Genomic DNA, 15,702 nt, shown 5'->3' with positions numbered 1-15,702 from the left:
TACTGGAAGTCTATTATTACTTCACACAAACACTTGAGCTCTCGCTGTGTTAGATTTCTGAAGTGGCAGTATGAAGCAGGTATTGAATCTGCTAGGCTAGGCAGTTCTACCATAGTATATTGTCTACAAAACCTGAATGTTATTGAAAAGTAACATTTTGACAAGTTTACCTTATAGAAAAGCAGGATGAAGTTGATGGCAAAAGCAACAAACAATGCCAACATCCTCATATTGTAAAAGTTTCGTGCAAAATAATTCTGAAAATAGAAACAGAACATAAATACACTTTGCCTAATAATGGTACCACAACAGTTACTACGTTGTTGCATGGGGCTTGCTTCATTTGTTTCCCCTATGTAGAATTATAAATAGAAAATGAAAAAAAAAAAAATCAAACATTTTGATTTTGATGTACAAATTCTCTCCTACTCCATATGTGCAATAATGGATAAAGGACGTTTTGCTTCCCTCCATGCAGAAAAGGATGAAGAATTTCTAATTGCCTCTTACATCTTTTTCATTATCCTCTCAATACACTTAGAGACAACACAGAGACAACATAATGTAATATTAATGCACTAGTAATACAGAAATCTCCATCTTCCCTGTTTCAATAATCTTGCATATGGGAAATTGTTTTACCAAGAAACAAAAATGTCTGCACATGTTTATTTTAAATCTTTTTCTATCCCAAAATCAATTGCATTTTTACCAGAACAGCAGAAAGTTCATCTGTGACCTAAGTGCCACGAATACAAAGCTTCTCTCACATTATGATGCTATCAAAAGGATTGCAGAAATGTACCTTTTCCCTTCCTGATGAGCCACAAACCTTTCTAGCACACATTTTGAATGCTCTAATTCTGACGGGGGGATTCTTCCATATTTTCAGCCCTAACCGGAGATGACTATTAGTGAATTATTAAATAAGACTATTAGAAAAAAAAATTAAGTGAAATTTGCATGACTGGTACATGATTAGCCTTAAAAAATGAATGAGTTCAAAACCAAAAGCTGAACAGTTAATTCCTTATTAAAGCCGTGAAAGCAGTTTTGTACTTTTGCTGCTACTCATGTTAGAAGTAGGCTGGCCCTAAACAATCGTATATATTAGATATACAGCAGAAGTGTATTTCTTTTTGCTTTGCATTTCACACCAGCTTCACAGAATATTCATGGAATCTCCTAGATAACAAAAGCATGGATTTTAAATGGTTCTACAGCAAACTAGGGGATATCACATTTTACTGAGATACTCTCAGATACAGTTACACTATTTTAATTTGTCTTATTTTCCACAGGTTTTGAGAAGTTTCTCAAATAATAACTTGCTATTTCACAAAAAAATCTGTAACTTCTTTTCTTATGAATTTTAGGCTAAGCATTGTATCTTAATAAATTCTTTTTATAGCAGAGCTTGTCATTTCCCAAAATTGTCTCTCAAGGAAAGACAAATCCTACAGGCTCACAAGCAGCTGTGGAAATTCAGGACATTTTATTCACATTAAAATGCACAGTTCTTTTCCAGTGATGGATAAGCATCTTGGATGAGTTTGGGCCGTAATCCCAAAGAACTAATATCTTGTCTACTAAGTAATTAATGCATTTTTTTTTCTTTTATGGATTATGGATTCATTATGGATGATGGCGGACAGAAAAATGAGCTTAATCAGATGCAAATTTGTCTTTATATTGGTAGAATAATATGGTGGTACACATCCCTGCCAACAGCTAAATGCATAGTCTAGAGAACAGCTTACAAGAAGTTTCTGTTGGTATGCAATGATTTTCTTCCAGAAAGCTGATTCCTGAACTTCTGGTTCTCCATATCTGTGAGTATGAAGTTGTCTTAATTTCTGTTTTCCTTTGTCCTCCTTGACTTTCTCTTCTTTTTCTCCATCTTCTCCCCTTAGGACACAAATGAAACCAAAATAATATCTCAAATTAATAAAATTGCTAAACAAGAAGTTAAAATCACACTCTGAAAGAGGTCATTGCATATTTTCATGAGGCTCATGTACTCATGACTCACACAGTTCACACACAAACGACAAGGAGACACACATCCCTCTTCAGCCCAAAGCATTGGCAAGGGCAACAGTCTGGTTAAGTTACAGATAATTAAACTTACTTGAAGTGCAGATGGTAACTGGTAGAGGCAGAATCTGCCAACCTTATTACCTGAGGGTCTGCTTCATTATTGTGCAGCTAACACCTGCACTGACAAATGTCTGTAAGCTGACGGCTGTATGTATGAGTGCCTGTATGATTAAGTGCTCCCTTCCAACCTCGGGCATTTTAACTATCCAGTTCCCTCAAAGGTTGCAGAAAACTTTGGTTCTTCGTGTGTTTATAAGCCAAACCCCAAGTTTTAAATTCTGCATTTCTGACCACCGGAGGAATTCATAAGTACCCACTCCAGGAGGAGACAGAAATAAGAAAGCTTGACAGCATTTGATGTGTGATTATCACCCTGCTGTTTGATTACAGAAATTCATAGTTAGTGGGCTGCCTTCTCCAAACACATGATCTAAGGAACTGTGAATTATCTTAGAAGTTCATTTGACCTGACAGCATGGCAGATGAAAGGATCACAGAACTCCATTTGAAGCGAAACCAGAGTGAGAGGCAACGTATATGTTACATTATTAATTTCTCTGTACCTATCTACAAACAGAATAGCTGATGTCCTAAGCTGCTTCTCTTACTAGAATACACGTGATAAATTTTCACATGAAAATTCACTTGAAAGTTTGCCTTCTGTTAGGAGCGGTTTCAGGGCAGCTAACAGCGGCAGGCACTGCACTCCTCACAGAGAGCACAGGTACCGCTGCAACTCACACAGGCAAGCGGAGCAAACAACAATGAAGCGACCTTCAAAAGTCAGCAACACGCTCCTTCACAAAGTTATACTGGCTAAGTTGGCAATTTGCTGTACTGATCAGGAAGAAGAGTTTTTGTGGTGGGTGGGCAAGTCTTTGTCATCCCAGGACAGCAATAAGGAGAGAGCTTGAGACTAAGGAACTCAGAATTTTGACAGTGACATATCAGCTACAGGAACTGTACACGTATCAGGAACCATAACATACAGGGATGGAGTGTCATACTTGTACTGGTTAAAACCAAGCATCATGTTTTGCTTTCCGCTATTTTTATTTTAACATAGCCTAAACTGATTAAAATTATCATTTATCAAATGCTAGCACTTGTTCTTCATAAAGATGTGAGAGTACTTAGTAATTCATTAAAATTACCTTGGAATATTAAAGTTTTGCAAAATCCAAATAACTCAAAACAGGTCATACCAAATGGGAAGGGCAAAACAGATTCAGTCTCTACCACTGACAGATAACAAGTCTCTGGAATGCAGGTGCTCTTACATGTTTCCCAAGAGATTTTCTTTTAACTTTCAGACTTGCCAAGAAAAACTTAATCAATCAAACACATACTAAAAGAAATTAAATCAGCATTACAAAGGATGCTGCTGGAAGAGGGAAATTCATAAAATCTGAGTGATACTATTTACATGGCATTTTTGTGTGAGTGTGCACAGATGTGGAGGATGATTGAAAAAAATCCTAACTGTGAAACACAAATAGACACAAAATGAAAGGCAAAGAAGTAAGTACAAATCAAGCTGTTTTTTCAGTGAAACAAACCACAATTTGAAGGATCAGAAGTTAAGGTAATACATACTCGGCTTTTTCAGGTTCAGATTTTGTTTCCTCCTTCTCTTCCTTTTCCTCTTCTTTCACCTGCTCCTATAGAAAGTCAGATTTAAAAAAAAAAGTGTCTACATACTATTATGCAGTACAGAGTTAGTTAAAAGGGTACATAGAGTGCAGAATGTTAGGCTTTTTTTAAAAACAATCTAAACCCTGAGAGAAGATGATACTTTAATTTACATTAATGAAGAGACATTTTGATACCGAATTAAAAGCAAACCAAAACATTATGTACTTACAGAAGGCTGTGGGAATTGAAGTTCATGACATCCGAGAGGGTAAACACCAGTAATTACAAGCAATTCCTTAAAATATATGTCACAAACCCCAGAAAAACAGAGCTGCAAGGTTTTTTTTCAAGACTATACTTAACATATGAAAGAGAGAAACATACAGCAGAAATAAAAGGTACAGTTTACCTGGATTTTTTCCTGCACCTCAGGCACTGGAGATAAGGAGGGAGTGCTCAGTAAATCACTCAAACCAGCATTTGGATTGTGAGGGATCAGTTTATACTGTCCCCCTTCTCGTTTCAAATCCAAGCCAAATATATCCGAAAGTAGATCACTCTCATCTGATAAAGTTCTCAGATCTGTCAAGTCTTCTGCAGGCAGTGCAGCTTCTGCTGGCTTCCTCTCCCCTTCTTCTCCTTCCCCACGCACCTCATCTTGAGTGGGATCTGGCATATTAGCTAACAGTTCAGCCACCTTGATTTTCTTTGCTCCTTCTACTAGGCTTCCTCCAAGTAGCAAACTGCATATGATGCGAAAGAAGCCCCGGACGACACTACAAGCAAAATGTAGTAAGCCCATCAAAATGCTCCAATAGGAAGAAAATAAAGCCATGACCATGTCCTTCATGGTCATTTTCTTCACTTTTTTCATCTGTTTCTTTAGGCTTTTCATGCTGAGCATTTTCATAAGAGTCATTAAATTATACTTGAGAGCTACTAATGCTGACTTCATGGTCACGAGAGAGAAGAACCCCATTCGAGGATCCTGTTCCTCGGGCTTATCTTTCTCATTCTCCTCTTTATTTGCTGACCTTTCATTCAGGTCTGACTCAGAGATCTGGGCAGCCAGTTGCATTTCAAAGATGGTATCCTCGCAGAAATTAACAAAAAGCTCCATCTTTTCTTTCTCCCCGCCTTCATTTACAACATCAAATATAAATTGTCTCTTTGACTCTTTTACCTGAGGTTTCTCCCACTGAGTCCGACTTGACTCACTTATTTCAAAATAAACCCGTTCAATGCGCTTCGCGCTGCCCATGATTTCTATGCGTCCAAGGAAAGGCTGAAAGTAATTCAGCACGCTCTCTGACAGTTCCAGAAAAGTTTGCAGGCGGGTATCGTGGGGCATGTGTTCTGACAGGTTGGTCAGGAGAACAGCAACATTGAAACCAATGTCTTTGGCAGGTTCATGGAATCGTTTCACAAACTCCTCATAGTCCAGAGTCTCATTTTCATCTGTTTCAGCACATGATAGAAGAAATTCCGTTTCGGACTGAGTGTAATGCTTATGGCTTTCCATTGCTTTGTGAAAATCCCTCTTTGAAATTATCCCTTTACCATCAGGGTCATATTCTTTGAATGCATCAGAGGAAGTCAAATCCTTCAATTTTAAGAACATATCAAAAAACTTCAGAATCATCTCGACATTATTGGATGATTCCACAAGCATATCGACCATCTGCTTGCCAATAGTTCCATTCACAACATTACCTAGATGTGATAACATGAAGTTAGAGGTACTGATGGCAGCAAATGTTTTGGCAAAGAAAAGTGTATAATAATGACGAGTGAAATAATCAAGCGGTACGGATGATAAACTGTTGGCTAACACGCTCACATGAGAAAGCTAGCTGTAAAATCAGAAATCTTTTATTAATTACACTACCCTAAGACTTGGAAAAAACACAAGTGACTAAGTATTTGCCATTAAAGAAAGGAAGAACTCACAAGCCCAACAGAGAAACATCTGTTACGTTTAATATAGTACTAAACACGAGGTAGCATACTGTAAATTTTACTATACGGCAACATTGACAGAACCAGTGTCCCATTAGTTCAGATGGGTAGCTCAGTAGTTTGTTCATGAAGCACAGCCTACAATACTAAGAATTTACTTTGCTCCTCAGTGACCTTCTAAGAGTAGTAGCAATCTATGCAGCGTTTACTGGCCTCCCAGTTAGCTCAAGAAAATAAATGTGATAGGATACGAGTAGAGCAGCAAAAAGGAAAAACAGATCTTTGGGTCATCTGTGTGTGCGTCTAGTTAGTCTAGTATTGAAAGTACTAATTCAATACCATAAAGGAGCTAAAGAAATTGTAGAATTTCTTGATAATGATCACGTTCTCTGGGGAATCATAATTTCAGGTACTAGCTATAAAGGACCTTGAAACTAGTGACTAGACAAATCAAAGCCTGTTCTTTATGGCTATGATCAGTACCCCCCAAAAAAAATGCAATATAGTAAAAGTGTTAATAAACTGACTTATAAATGGTTTAGTTCTTAGAACTTAGGATTGATTCAATTGACTTCAATAGCAAAAAAACTTTTCACCTAAGCCAAAAGAGAAGCTAAATTCATGGAAATAAAGCAAAACTTCCACCAGAGCTGGATTTAATACAGTTATGGCATTTAGAATTAACATCAACTATATCAACTACACTATAGAAATTTCCCATTCACTTTAAGACCTAACAACTCTTCTCACAACTAAGACATGAAAATTAAAAACCGAAAGGAAAACAAGACCATTATTTCCCACATGAAGAAAATCACAAAGGTAAAAACTTTCCTAGAACAACTGTGAAAGAGGATTTCAAATTAAATTTTTACTACCTTCCAGCATAGACAGCAACATGACAACCATATCCTTCTGAAGATCCATTAATTCCTTCAGCAATTCAATTTGGCTGGAATCCTAAATAATGAACACAATACATATAATAAGAGATCTATTGACTTCTTTGACATTTATATATGTCCACACATATTTCACCTTGTAAAAATGAGACTTAGAAATTAAGAAGGTAGTAGTGTCAAAGCTGGTAATACAGTGAAAATATATTTAATTGCTTGATTCCTTACAGTATATTTACAGGATCAAACATTTACACAATCATCTATTTAGAGGACAGTAATTTAATAAAGACAAAATGAAAACTGAAAGTGGTGAAAAAAATTAAAGCAATTACTGGCTATGTCAAGCTCACAGATGCCTCTGTAATGTTTCATGTCAGCTGAAATACTGTTGCTGTTGGTGTAATCACGTTTACAGCTATGAAGACTTGTAAAAATGACAGCAGCACATAGAGCTCAAAATGTAAAATGATTCAAAGTGAATGATTCCATTATAGGCCACTGAAGTTTGGGTTTTTTGAGAAAGAAAAGTTGAAACAAAATTTCAAAGTATTTATTAATAAAGTTCCATTAGTATGTCCTTAAATAGACATGATACTGACTCCTTTAGCCATGTTTTTTCTCATTCAGTGTACCTATTCACTTGCCAATGATTTCAACGTGGAATCTATCTGGATAGATTTATTCAGCTGCTTAATTTCTTCCTCAGTGATACATTGCTGCATCATGCCATTGATAAGGAATACTTGAGCACTGCTGCACTTCTGTGATTAGTACAACAAACTCAAGGTACTTTATGGCAATTTGGATCTTGGATTGAAAACAGCACAAGCTGGAAATAATGAAGATTTCTAATTGATTTGTCTTTTAAGTTTTCATTCTAAATCTTATTGCAAAAGGTGCTTACATCCTGGATGATCTTTGTTCATTTAGATTGAAAATTTTACTTTAATTTTCTGCCTTACAGAGATTTCTTAAGAAGTATGACCAATACCACCTTGTTGCTTCCTAGTACAAAACTAGAGAAGGAAAATAAAAATAAAAATTAAAAAAAAGAACCAAAACAAAAAAAACACAACACCAAAACCAACAAACCAACTAAACAAAAAAAGCCAAACAAAAAAACCCAAAACCAAATAAACGCAACCCCCAAGCAGACCAGTGATTTAGTTTTTTTCCTGTTCAAATCTTGTTCCAAATATTCTCCAAAAGTGCTTTGGAAACTCCCAATTTAAAACAAAACCCAAACACTTAGCCTAGACAGCTCTTACTTAGAGACAAAGCCATATTGCAACTCCTTTATAAATCCATTTAGCCATACTGTTCACCTTTGAAAACTGGTATTTCAATAGAATTTGAAAAGCTTATGAATATATTCTTGCAATAAATATAGATGAACAAAAGAGCCCCTATCAATTCTGGTCTTTCCCGAGGCTCTGCTGGCCCCTAAAGGAGCTCCTGAAAGTCAAGAACTTGAGGTCGACAGAAGAGAAAGACGCCACCACTATTTATCATACTTTTAGAGTAGACCGTATTTCTGTTATCCCACAGAAAGACATGAGTAACTACACACTACAATGGATCTCATTGTGCAAAGCTTCTTGTCTCTGAAGTGGCAGGATGAGTTTCATTATTTTCTAGATGCAGTAATTAAGAGATGCTACGAAGCCACTCCAGGCACAGCTGAGACTATAAACTTATCATTAATGTAAAAACAAATCTTGCCAATAGCCATATCATATTTCTCAATCAACACATAGCTACTGCTTTCCATGTTGCTTTAGTGGCACAGAAATAAGGTACAACAGCCACCACCGTGGCCTACCCAAACATTGATTAATTTTTTTCAATTCTTAAAACAACAAAGATTTTCCAAACCCAGGAAGAATCTACAGGCACTTATAAATACACTTCAGTAGAAATTCAACGCATCACTCTTTAAAACCAGGTTTCACTGAGATGCCATTTGCTAGAAGACTATTTAGCTATAATGAATGAGGAGCATACCTGAAGCACGAGCCTACAAATCTAAGCAATCAGCCTACTGCCAGCCATAAAGTCCCAAGGGCAGGGAGGAAAACCATTTAAGCAAGACTACTGTAATTTATGCAAATAATATTTACGTGGATACATTTGGAACTAAATACTGAAATCTAAATACCTCAGAGCCTTCAGAGCCTTATTCCTTAACAACTAAATCCTTTACAAGCTTATGAGAAAGTCAAATTATGTAAAAAACCTAGAATCACAGCATTCAATTAAGAGCTGCAATTCTTCTGAAGGTAAGAAGTTTAAAAATAAACTTTAATAATAGGATTCTTCTGACCTAACTTTAACCCCACTATGCCAGTCCCCTACGCTATTTCTATCGTTTATGAAATGAGTACTCACATCCAAAAGCGACGCACCCATTTCTTTCTCTGCTAAGAGTAGAAAAGCTTAGATGCACACGCGTGTTGAACTAGGATTCACTAATGATGAGCTAAGGTTCAATGAAGGGCACATCAATGAAGATGGGTCCTCCATAAAAGGCTTGCGTGAAATCGCAGAAAACACTGGGACAAAACTTTGGTATGAAAGAGAGGAACTGGCTAGTTCTTCTGAATATTGGTGATAAACTTCATTTGCAGCTTGATCTGATCATCGTGCCTGCGGCCAGTAATCCAAATACAGGCCTACTATCCACACTCACTATGATATTGTAATTTACTCCCTCAACTGTATTTCATCACCTCTGCCTCTTATTTTTCCTTGTATTTGCCCTATTAACTGTTGTTATTAATGACTCAAACATATTAACAAGTCTGTTTATGTTTTACAAAAAAGTTAGTAAGATAAAAAAGAAACAGTAAAGCAAAAAAATACCTGAGACAGCTTCATCTGCATGTGGGCAAACACATGAAGAAAACCAACTACAGCATCCCATAGCCTGCTGTGTGCCAGACTTTGCTGATTCCCAGTACACGGCCCCTATTTTTCAGCCAACAAAAATAAAGCAAAGCAGAGTTTATTTCCATGAAACTCAGCTAAACCAGGAAGGAAGATATAAAGGCAGTGCATATCTCTGTCCTTTGGAATATGTTATACAAAATTCAACATATATAGAATTATCTATTTAATAACATCACTGACTGTAAACAATGCCTATTCCTAATAACCATTCTGCCTCTGTTTTAGCCAAGTCACAGTTTACTAATTCAGAACCACACAAAGTATAGCTGCTTGCAACTTTAAACTGCAAATGCTCAAGGGGTACAAATTTTCAAGCTGATTCTTTCCTATGTAGTTCTATAAATCAGGAATAACTTTATAGAAGGTTAATGCAAAACTGGCAAAGGGATTACAGAATCAGACTCCTGATTATTATTTTTTCCCCAGAATTTTCTAGCTGTTGTAGAACACAGTATTAAAGAATATTTTTCCAAAAATTCCAACTTCTGAAAAGCAGGAATACAAAATCTTTTGAAGCCCCAAAGGGTAAGAAATAAAATATTTACCAGCTAACAATGTACTTCTGATTTGCAAATAAGTATACACTAAATAGGCATACACACAAGCTGCCTCTATTAATATTTATTCAGTCCTATTCTATCACATTTCATATTCATGAATTATAAAACACTATTTTCATAATAATTGTTTTCATTTGAATGAAAACAGTATAATAGACACCCAACAGTCTAATGAGATCCTCTCTAACCTGCTGCTTATATGCAGAAACAAACTGTAATATTGTTGACTGATTTACATGCAGAATTAATTAAGAAATAAATTACACTGAATTCCTAACAAATCATGGAAGAACCACTACATTATTTTGAAAGAATTGATCCCAATCTCATTTATTGCAGAGTCCACCTCAAGTACATCTCTGTAATTCTCAAATGTAATGTGTGACTTCAGCATTTCAAGCACAGTAGTGATGCCTCAAAACAGCCTTATTCCTGACAGAAAATAAAATCTAATATTCTATTGACTAAATAGTAACTGTGTTTTGCATTGACCTTAGTTTCTCAATGGATTAAAAGTGAAGACTTTAAAGTGGGTAACACTGCTGCAGTCTAGGCTAAATTAAAACAAACATACAAGCAAACAAAATACCAAAAAAAACCAAAACCTCTACTGTCTTGCATACAACCAAAGGATGATTATTTACTAGTAACTACAAATTTGACTAAACTGTTAAGGTTCCAAAAAAGCAGTGACAGCTATATGTACTTCAAGACTTCACTTCCTACTGAAATGAATGCACTAAAATATATTGAAGAATAAGTGCATTTGTTATGTTTCTATCTATGTTATATCTAGCTTCCTTACATCTTCATGCCAAAAGTATGATTAATTTTCTTTCAAATCTAAAAAATTCCAATGAAACTAATTTACCTGGATATATTCCGTAAGAGTATTGAAAACTTGTTTTGCAACCTGGATAGCTTTGGAAAAATTTCGTTGTCCTTGTTCATCAATAACATCTTTCCCAGAATAATACCAATAGAAATCACTAATGGATTCCTAAAAAAAAAAGAGTTGTGAGAAGCACAAAGAAATTATGATTCAAGCTGCCTCTAACCTGTTATTCATCAAGAAAAATAACACCAGATAGCATTCTAGCTCTGCAAAGCACTTAATTTTAAATGCCCCCCCAAAAGATTCTCCAGTATTATTTCAAGAATTTTAGTTCTTGAAGAGAACCTCAAGGGAATCAATCATGAAACAAATAAAATTAAGTAAATAATTTTTAAAATAAATAAATAAATAAATCTGTTGGTATCTGCTCTTAGAAATACAACCGTGTGCATTCTGAAGAGGACTCGGTAGTACTACCATGCTGCATGCTGTTTGTTAAACACGCTCTTTTTATACCATGTGCTTGACACCTAGTCAACAGTGGGAGCAAATGTTGCTTTGTATGCATGACTATTATTTTTTTTCCATCTTCCCCAAAGGCAAGTTTATTAAAGTTTCAACAAAGTAAGCAATGGAATGAAAAACATTATATTGTCCCTACAACTTCTGCAGAACACATAAGGATAAAAAACAACATTGGTAACAGCAGCAACTTAAAAACCACAAATTTTCAAAGCCTGGAATTTTCAGACCCAGTAAATGTATCATTAAAGGGGAAACATAACTAGGTAAATTAAAAAAGAAACATACAAAAAATATCATGCACAGTGATCTTCGGAAATATAAGAATAATAGGTAGAAGTGATTAACATTTATCACAAAATATGTTTTCATGTCTTTCACATGCTCCAATCGGGAAACAAAATAGATTTCTTTTCCTTCCTTTCTACTGGGTTGGGACAATGTAGTGTTTTCATACCTAAAGATTAGGGAGCTAATTCAGACTAGAGGGTTGAACGGATTTTAATCTAGCCTTCTGCTTTTGTTTTTATTCTTTGCTTTTTTTTTCCTCCTTAGAAAATGATGTGTTGTTCTTATGCTTTGCTTCACGCCACCCCATGACTATCCATACAGCATCCTAGTGTTCAGGCTAAACCAGAACACGGATGAATAAGCAGCTGAAGCTTAACATGTACTACACAAAACACTTTTGAGTCACAGGGTAGTATCAGTCAACAACCACCTAATGGTGTTCACTGACACAGTTAGCACGTATCTACCTTCTGCCTGCTCTTGGTTAACGGGCTGCACTGCTACCTCGCATGTAATAGCTGAAATCAGCCTTTCACACTTACGTCATCTTTGACTCCCACAGTACAAGATAACAACTGTTGAACAACTGTAACCAGTAAAGAATTACAGCCTTTCTCATCAACGTGGGCTACAGCGACCAGAATAAATGTCATGACCAATAAATGTGCTCATCTAATAAAACAGTATTTTCTGATAAGGATGAAGGATGATTTTGCTGTAAAAAGAACTTCTGTGGCAACAAATCATGTATTGCTGAAGGAAATTCCAGAGAAATAAAGGAAGTCGGAGTTTCACGTACAAACTTCTGCCTTATTATCCAAATAAATTAAATAAATTTTAAAACAACAGTAAGTATTGTATAGTTGCAAGTCATTATTTTCATCTACTCAATTCATATATAATTAACCTACCTGAACTCTTAGTAAGTAATCCACAGTGGAAATGATAATGTTAACAGTTGTGTTGTTACCAGTTTGAGTTCTCAGGTAATTCTGAAAATCTAAAAATTCAAATAGAAGTTTGATTTCAATTTATTTAAGTGTTAAAGACTTACACAACTACTCCTGTTAATTAGTTCTGATTTAACATGATCTAGGAAAGTATAGCTTAAAAGATTGGATTTTTTTAACTTTTTTTAAAAAAATCTTTTAAGAGTTCCAGCATTTTATTGCAGAGATCACATACCAGTGAACTCCTGAAGCCAGAAGCCCAATTATCTGTTTTGTCTACAGAATTTTATCTTGGTCTTATTTTCATCCATTTATGACTACTTTTACACCTCTAGAATTTCATCAATGTCATCAGAATTATACCTAGTATGTATTTTGTTAAGCAAAAGCAAAATTAATTTGCTTAACTGTAAAATTCCTGATTACAAAGTCATAAATACATCCAAGAGCCAAATAAACCTTTTTTTCCTTCCCTAATAACGATACAGACAACACAGGGAAATGTACATTAACAATAAAAATATGCTTAATATCATGTATTTGTTTAATTTGGTTTTGCATTTTTAAAATCAGTGCTACTTCTTCAAGAAAGGCATCATCTATGTTGTAATTTCACACACAATTCTAACAGACATTTGTGCCAAAGAGTGCACACTAGAAAGCATACAAATGTCAAAAAACAATAAATATACCTTATATATTTATATATAAATATACAATAAATATATTTTTCCTCTGAACCTTCACTGTCTAGAAGTTATAAACCATGTACCTTTTCCTATCTTTATTTACCTTTCCTAGGAGGTCAGGATCCAAAACTCATTATTTTGAAAACCATTATCTTTTCTAGAAAGTTAAAGCTGATTAAGAAAACTGGAAAAAATAAATATTTTCCTTTCATGTACAGTCTAGCAGCTCTTCCACGATCCATGATATTTTATGAAGGTTGCCAAACCTTCAGCAATGAAGAGCTTTTATCTTTAGTTACCATCACCTTGGCTTAGCTGACTGGCAGCCTGCCCACAAACCTGAATTATGTCCTTCACAAAGCAACTGAAGGAAGCGGAAGAGGTCACAGGTGAACTCATCATCCTGCATCACTTTTTCTCCTGTAGAAAGGCCAGATGGAAGCAGATTATCACAGGCTGCCAAGTACCACCCCACAGCCCCTAAAAAATACCTCCACATTTAATTTTAAGAAAGAGAGAAGGGGAGAGAAAATATATAACCACCAATCTATCTGAAGCACATAGTTGTACTTGACAGATAGTTATCTGGTTAGAAAATAATAATTATGAAACTTAACTTTTGATTTATAAATACGGCAGCATGAGCTTGGCAACATTTTACAAACAAACCATGATTTACATTCTTGTTTGAGTTTGCTGGGCATGAATGCTGCGTTACACACAAAGGTTAGGTTTGGATTAATTTGGTTCTTATTCATCAACAAACAAATTATTTAAAAATCCAGAAAGAAATTTCATTGAACAGTAATGAAAATAATTTCTCAAATAAACTATTAGATTTTAAAATAATCTAAAATAACCCATGAAATGTACACCTGTGTGCATTCTCAAGAATCATTTAGGCTGAAATATTTGAGGATTTAGTACCTGTCCACTGCTGTCACAAAATGGATGTTGGACATTCGTCTCCCATGACAAAATAAAGCAATTAACTTACAAAGAATTAGAACAAATGCCGATGTGCTTTCTGAATTAGGCCCTTCAGTTCATTTTTTTGGTAAATAGCTAATATCCAAGTGTATAGAGCTTCAAATTATTTTCTTGATTCTTCACAGGAAACAGTATAGTAAAAAGCCTTAATTAACACACCATTATTTCAATTACATCAGGACATACAGTTAACTTTGTACAGTGACACGTGAGGAGGAGAAACAATCGTTCACCCAGGAAAACAACCACAACTGAGGAAAATGGAGAACAGCTAATAAAATGACATAGGAGCACAACAACAGAGGTGTTCAAAACAATAAAGGCCACCTATTGAAAGTACGGAAATTGCCATCTAGGACTTTGGGAAAGTATTTGGAATGTGTATGGCAACAAAACCAGCAGCCATAAAAACCTCTACTTTGTAGGAATACACGTCATTTGAATATGTGGCCAAGTGCTATATGTAGATAACAAAAGGAAAAGAGATAAAAATGTAAGCAAACTGCAAAAGAATTTTTAGGATACTGGTTTTTTTAATGAAGAGATACTTTAGGCTTTTATCTGAACTTCTAAATCTCATGTCTACAAAGAATATTTTTAGTGTGTGAACAGAAGGAAACTAGAAGAATGAGTAAGTGAATTAAAAATTAAGGGAAAAAAAGCTTTTTTCAAAAAGATGATTGACTAATAATTACATTAACAATTACTGACATACGGTTATATTGGTGAATAACTAATTATAATGTCTACATTTGTAAATTATTATATTATTATAAATACTTTATTACAGCTTGTTCTGGTTTTGGCTGGGACAGAGTTAATTTTCTTCATAGTAGTTAGTATGGGGCTGTTTTGCATTTGTGCTGGAAACAGTGTCGAAGGTTCAGAGATGTCTTCATTACCGCTGAGCACTGTTTGCACAGTCAGGCCTTTTCTGCTCCCCACCCCACTCCACCATCGAGTGGGCTGGGGGGCAGAGGGAGCTGGGAGGGGACACAGCCGGGACAGCTGACCACAGCTGACCCCAGGGGTATCCCCTACCAAATGATGTCATTTTGTTAAACCACGACACAGCTGAATTGTAAACACTATTTAGTACAACCTGGAATATATATAAACATGAACATGATCAGTTTAACTGTACATAAAGTCATGAATGATTACAGGTTCAAGCTAATGGACTTTTCAATCCACAGCCTGTGAATTTTGAAGTGAGAATCTTCAATACGTGGTAGGATTAGGATGCAAATGATTTTTGAAAACTAATATTAATATTTTAAAAGTACAGCATTTCAGTTTTCCCTGTTGCTACCAAGACAT

At 35.4% G+C, this 15,702-nt stretch overlaps 1 protein-coding gene across 10 annotated transcripts in view; it reads right to left on the bottom strand.

Annotated features, from left to right (window-relative positions):
- Positions 1-15,702, bottom strand: part of RYR2 (ryanodine receptor 2) — a 435,368-nt gene that overhangs the window by 27,983 nt on the left and 391,683 nt on the right. For all 10 annotated transcript variants that reach the window (XM_040597875.1, XM_040597877.1, XM_040597881.1 and 7 more), the window contains 9 exons: positions 13,732-13,812; positions 12,665-12,753; positions 10,977-11,105; positions 9,459-9,563; positions 6,573-6,654; positions 4,145-5,448; positions 3,697-3,761; positions 1,761-1,908; positions 171-257 (listed from right to left, as the gene is read on the bottom strand). In XM_040597875.1, coding sequence (XP_040453809.1) covers positions 171-257; positions 1,761-1,908; positions 3,697-3,761; positions 4,145-5,448; positions 6,573-6,654; positions 9,459-9,563; positions 10,977-11,105; positions 12,665-12,753; positions 13,732-13,812 — 2,090 coding nt within the window. The remainder of the gene's footprint in view (positions 1-170; positions 258-1,760; positions 1,909-3,696; positions 3,762-4,144; positions 5,449-6,572; positions 6,655-9,458; positions 9,564-10,976; positions 11,106-12,664; positions 12,754-13,731; positions 13,813-15,702) is intronic.

Source organism: Falco naumanni, chromosome 6 (genome assembly GCF_017639655.2).
Source record: "Falco naumanni isolate bFalNau1 chromosome 6, bFalNau1.pat, whole genome shotgun sequence".
NCBI classification, from domain to species: domain Eukaryota; kingdom Metazoa; phylum Chordata; class Aves; order Falconiformes; family Falconidae; genus Falco; species Falco naumanni.
Note: the sequence above shows the minus strand (reverse complement) of the source record. Positions and strands in the feature narration are given on the sequence as shown.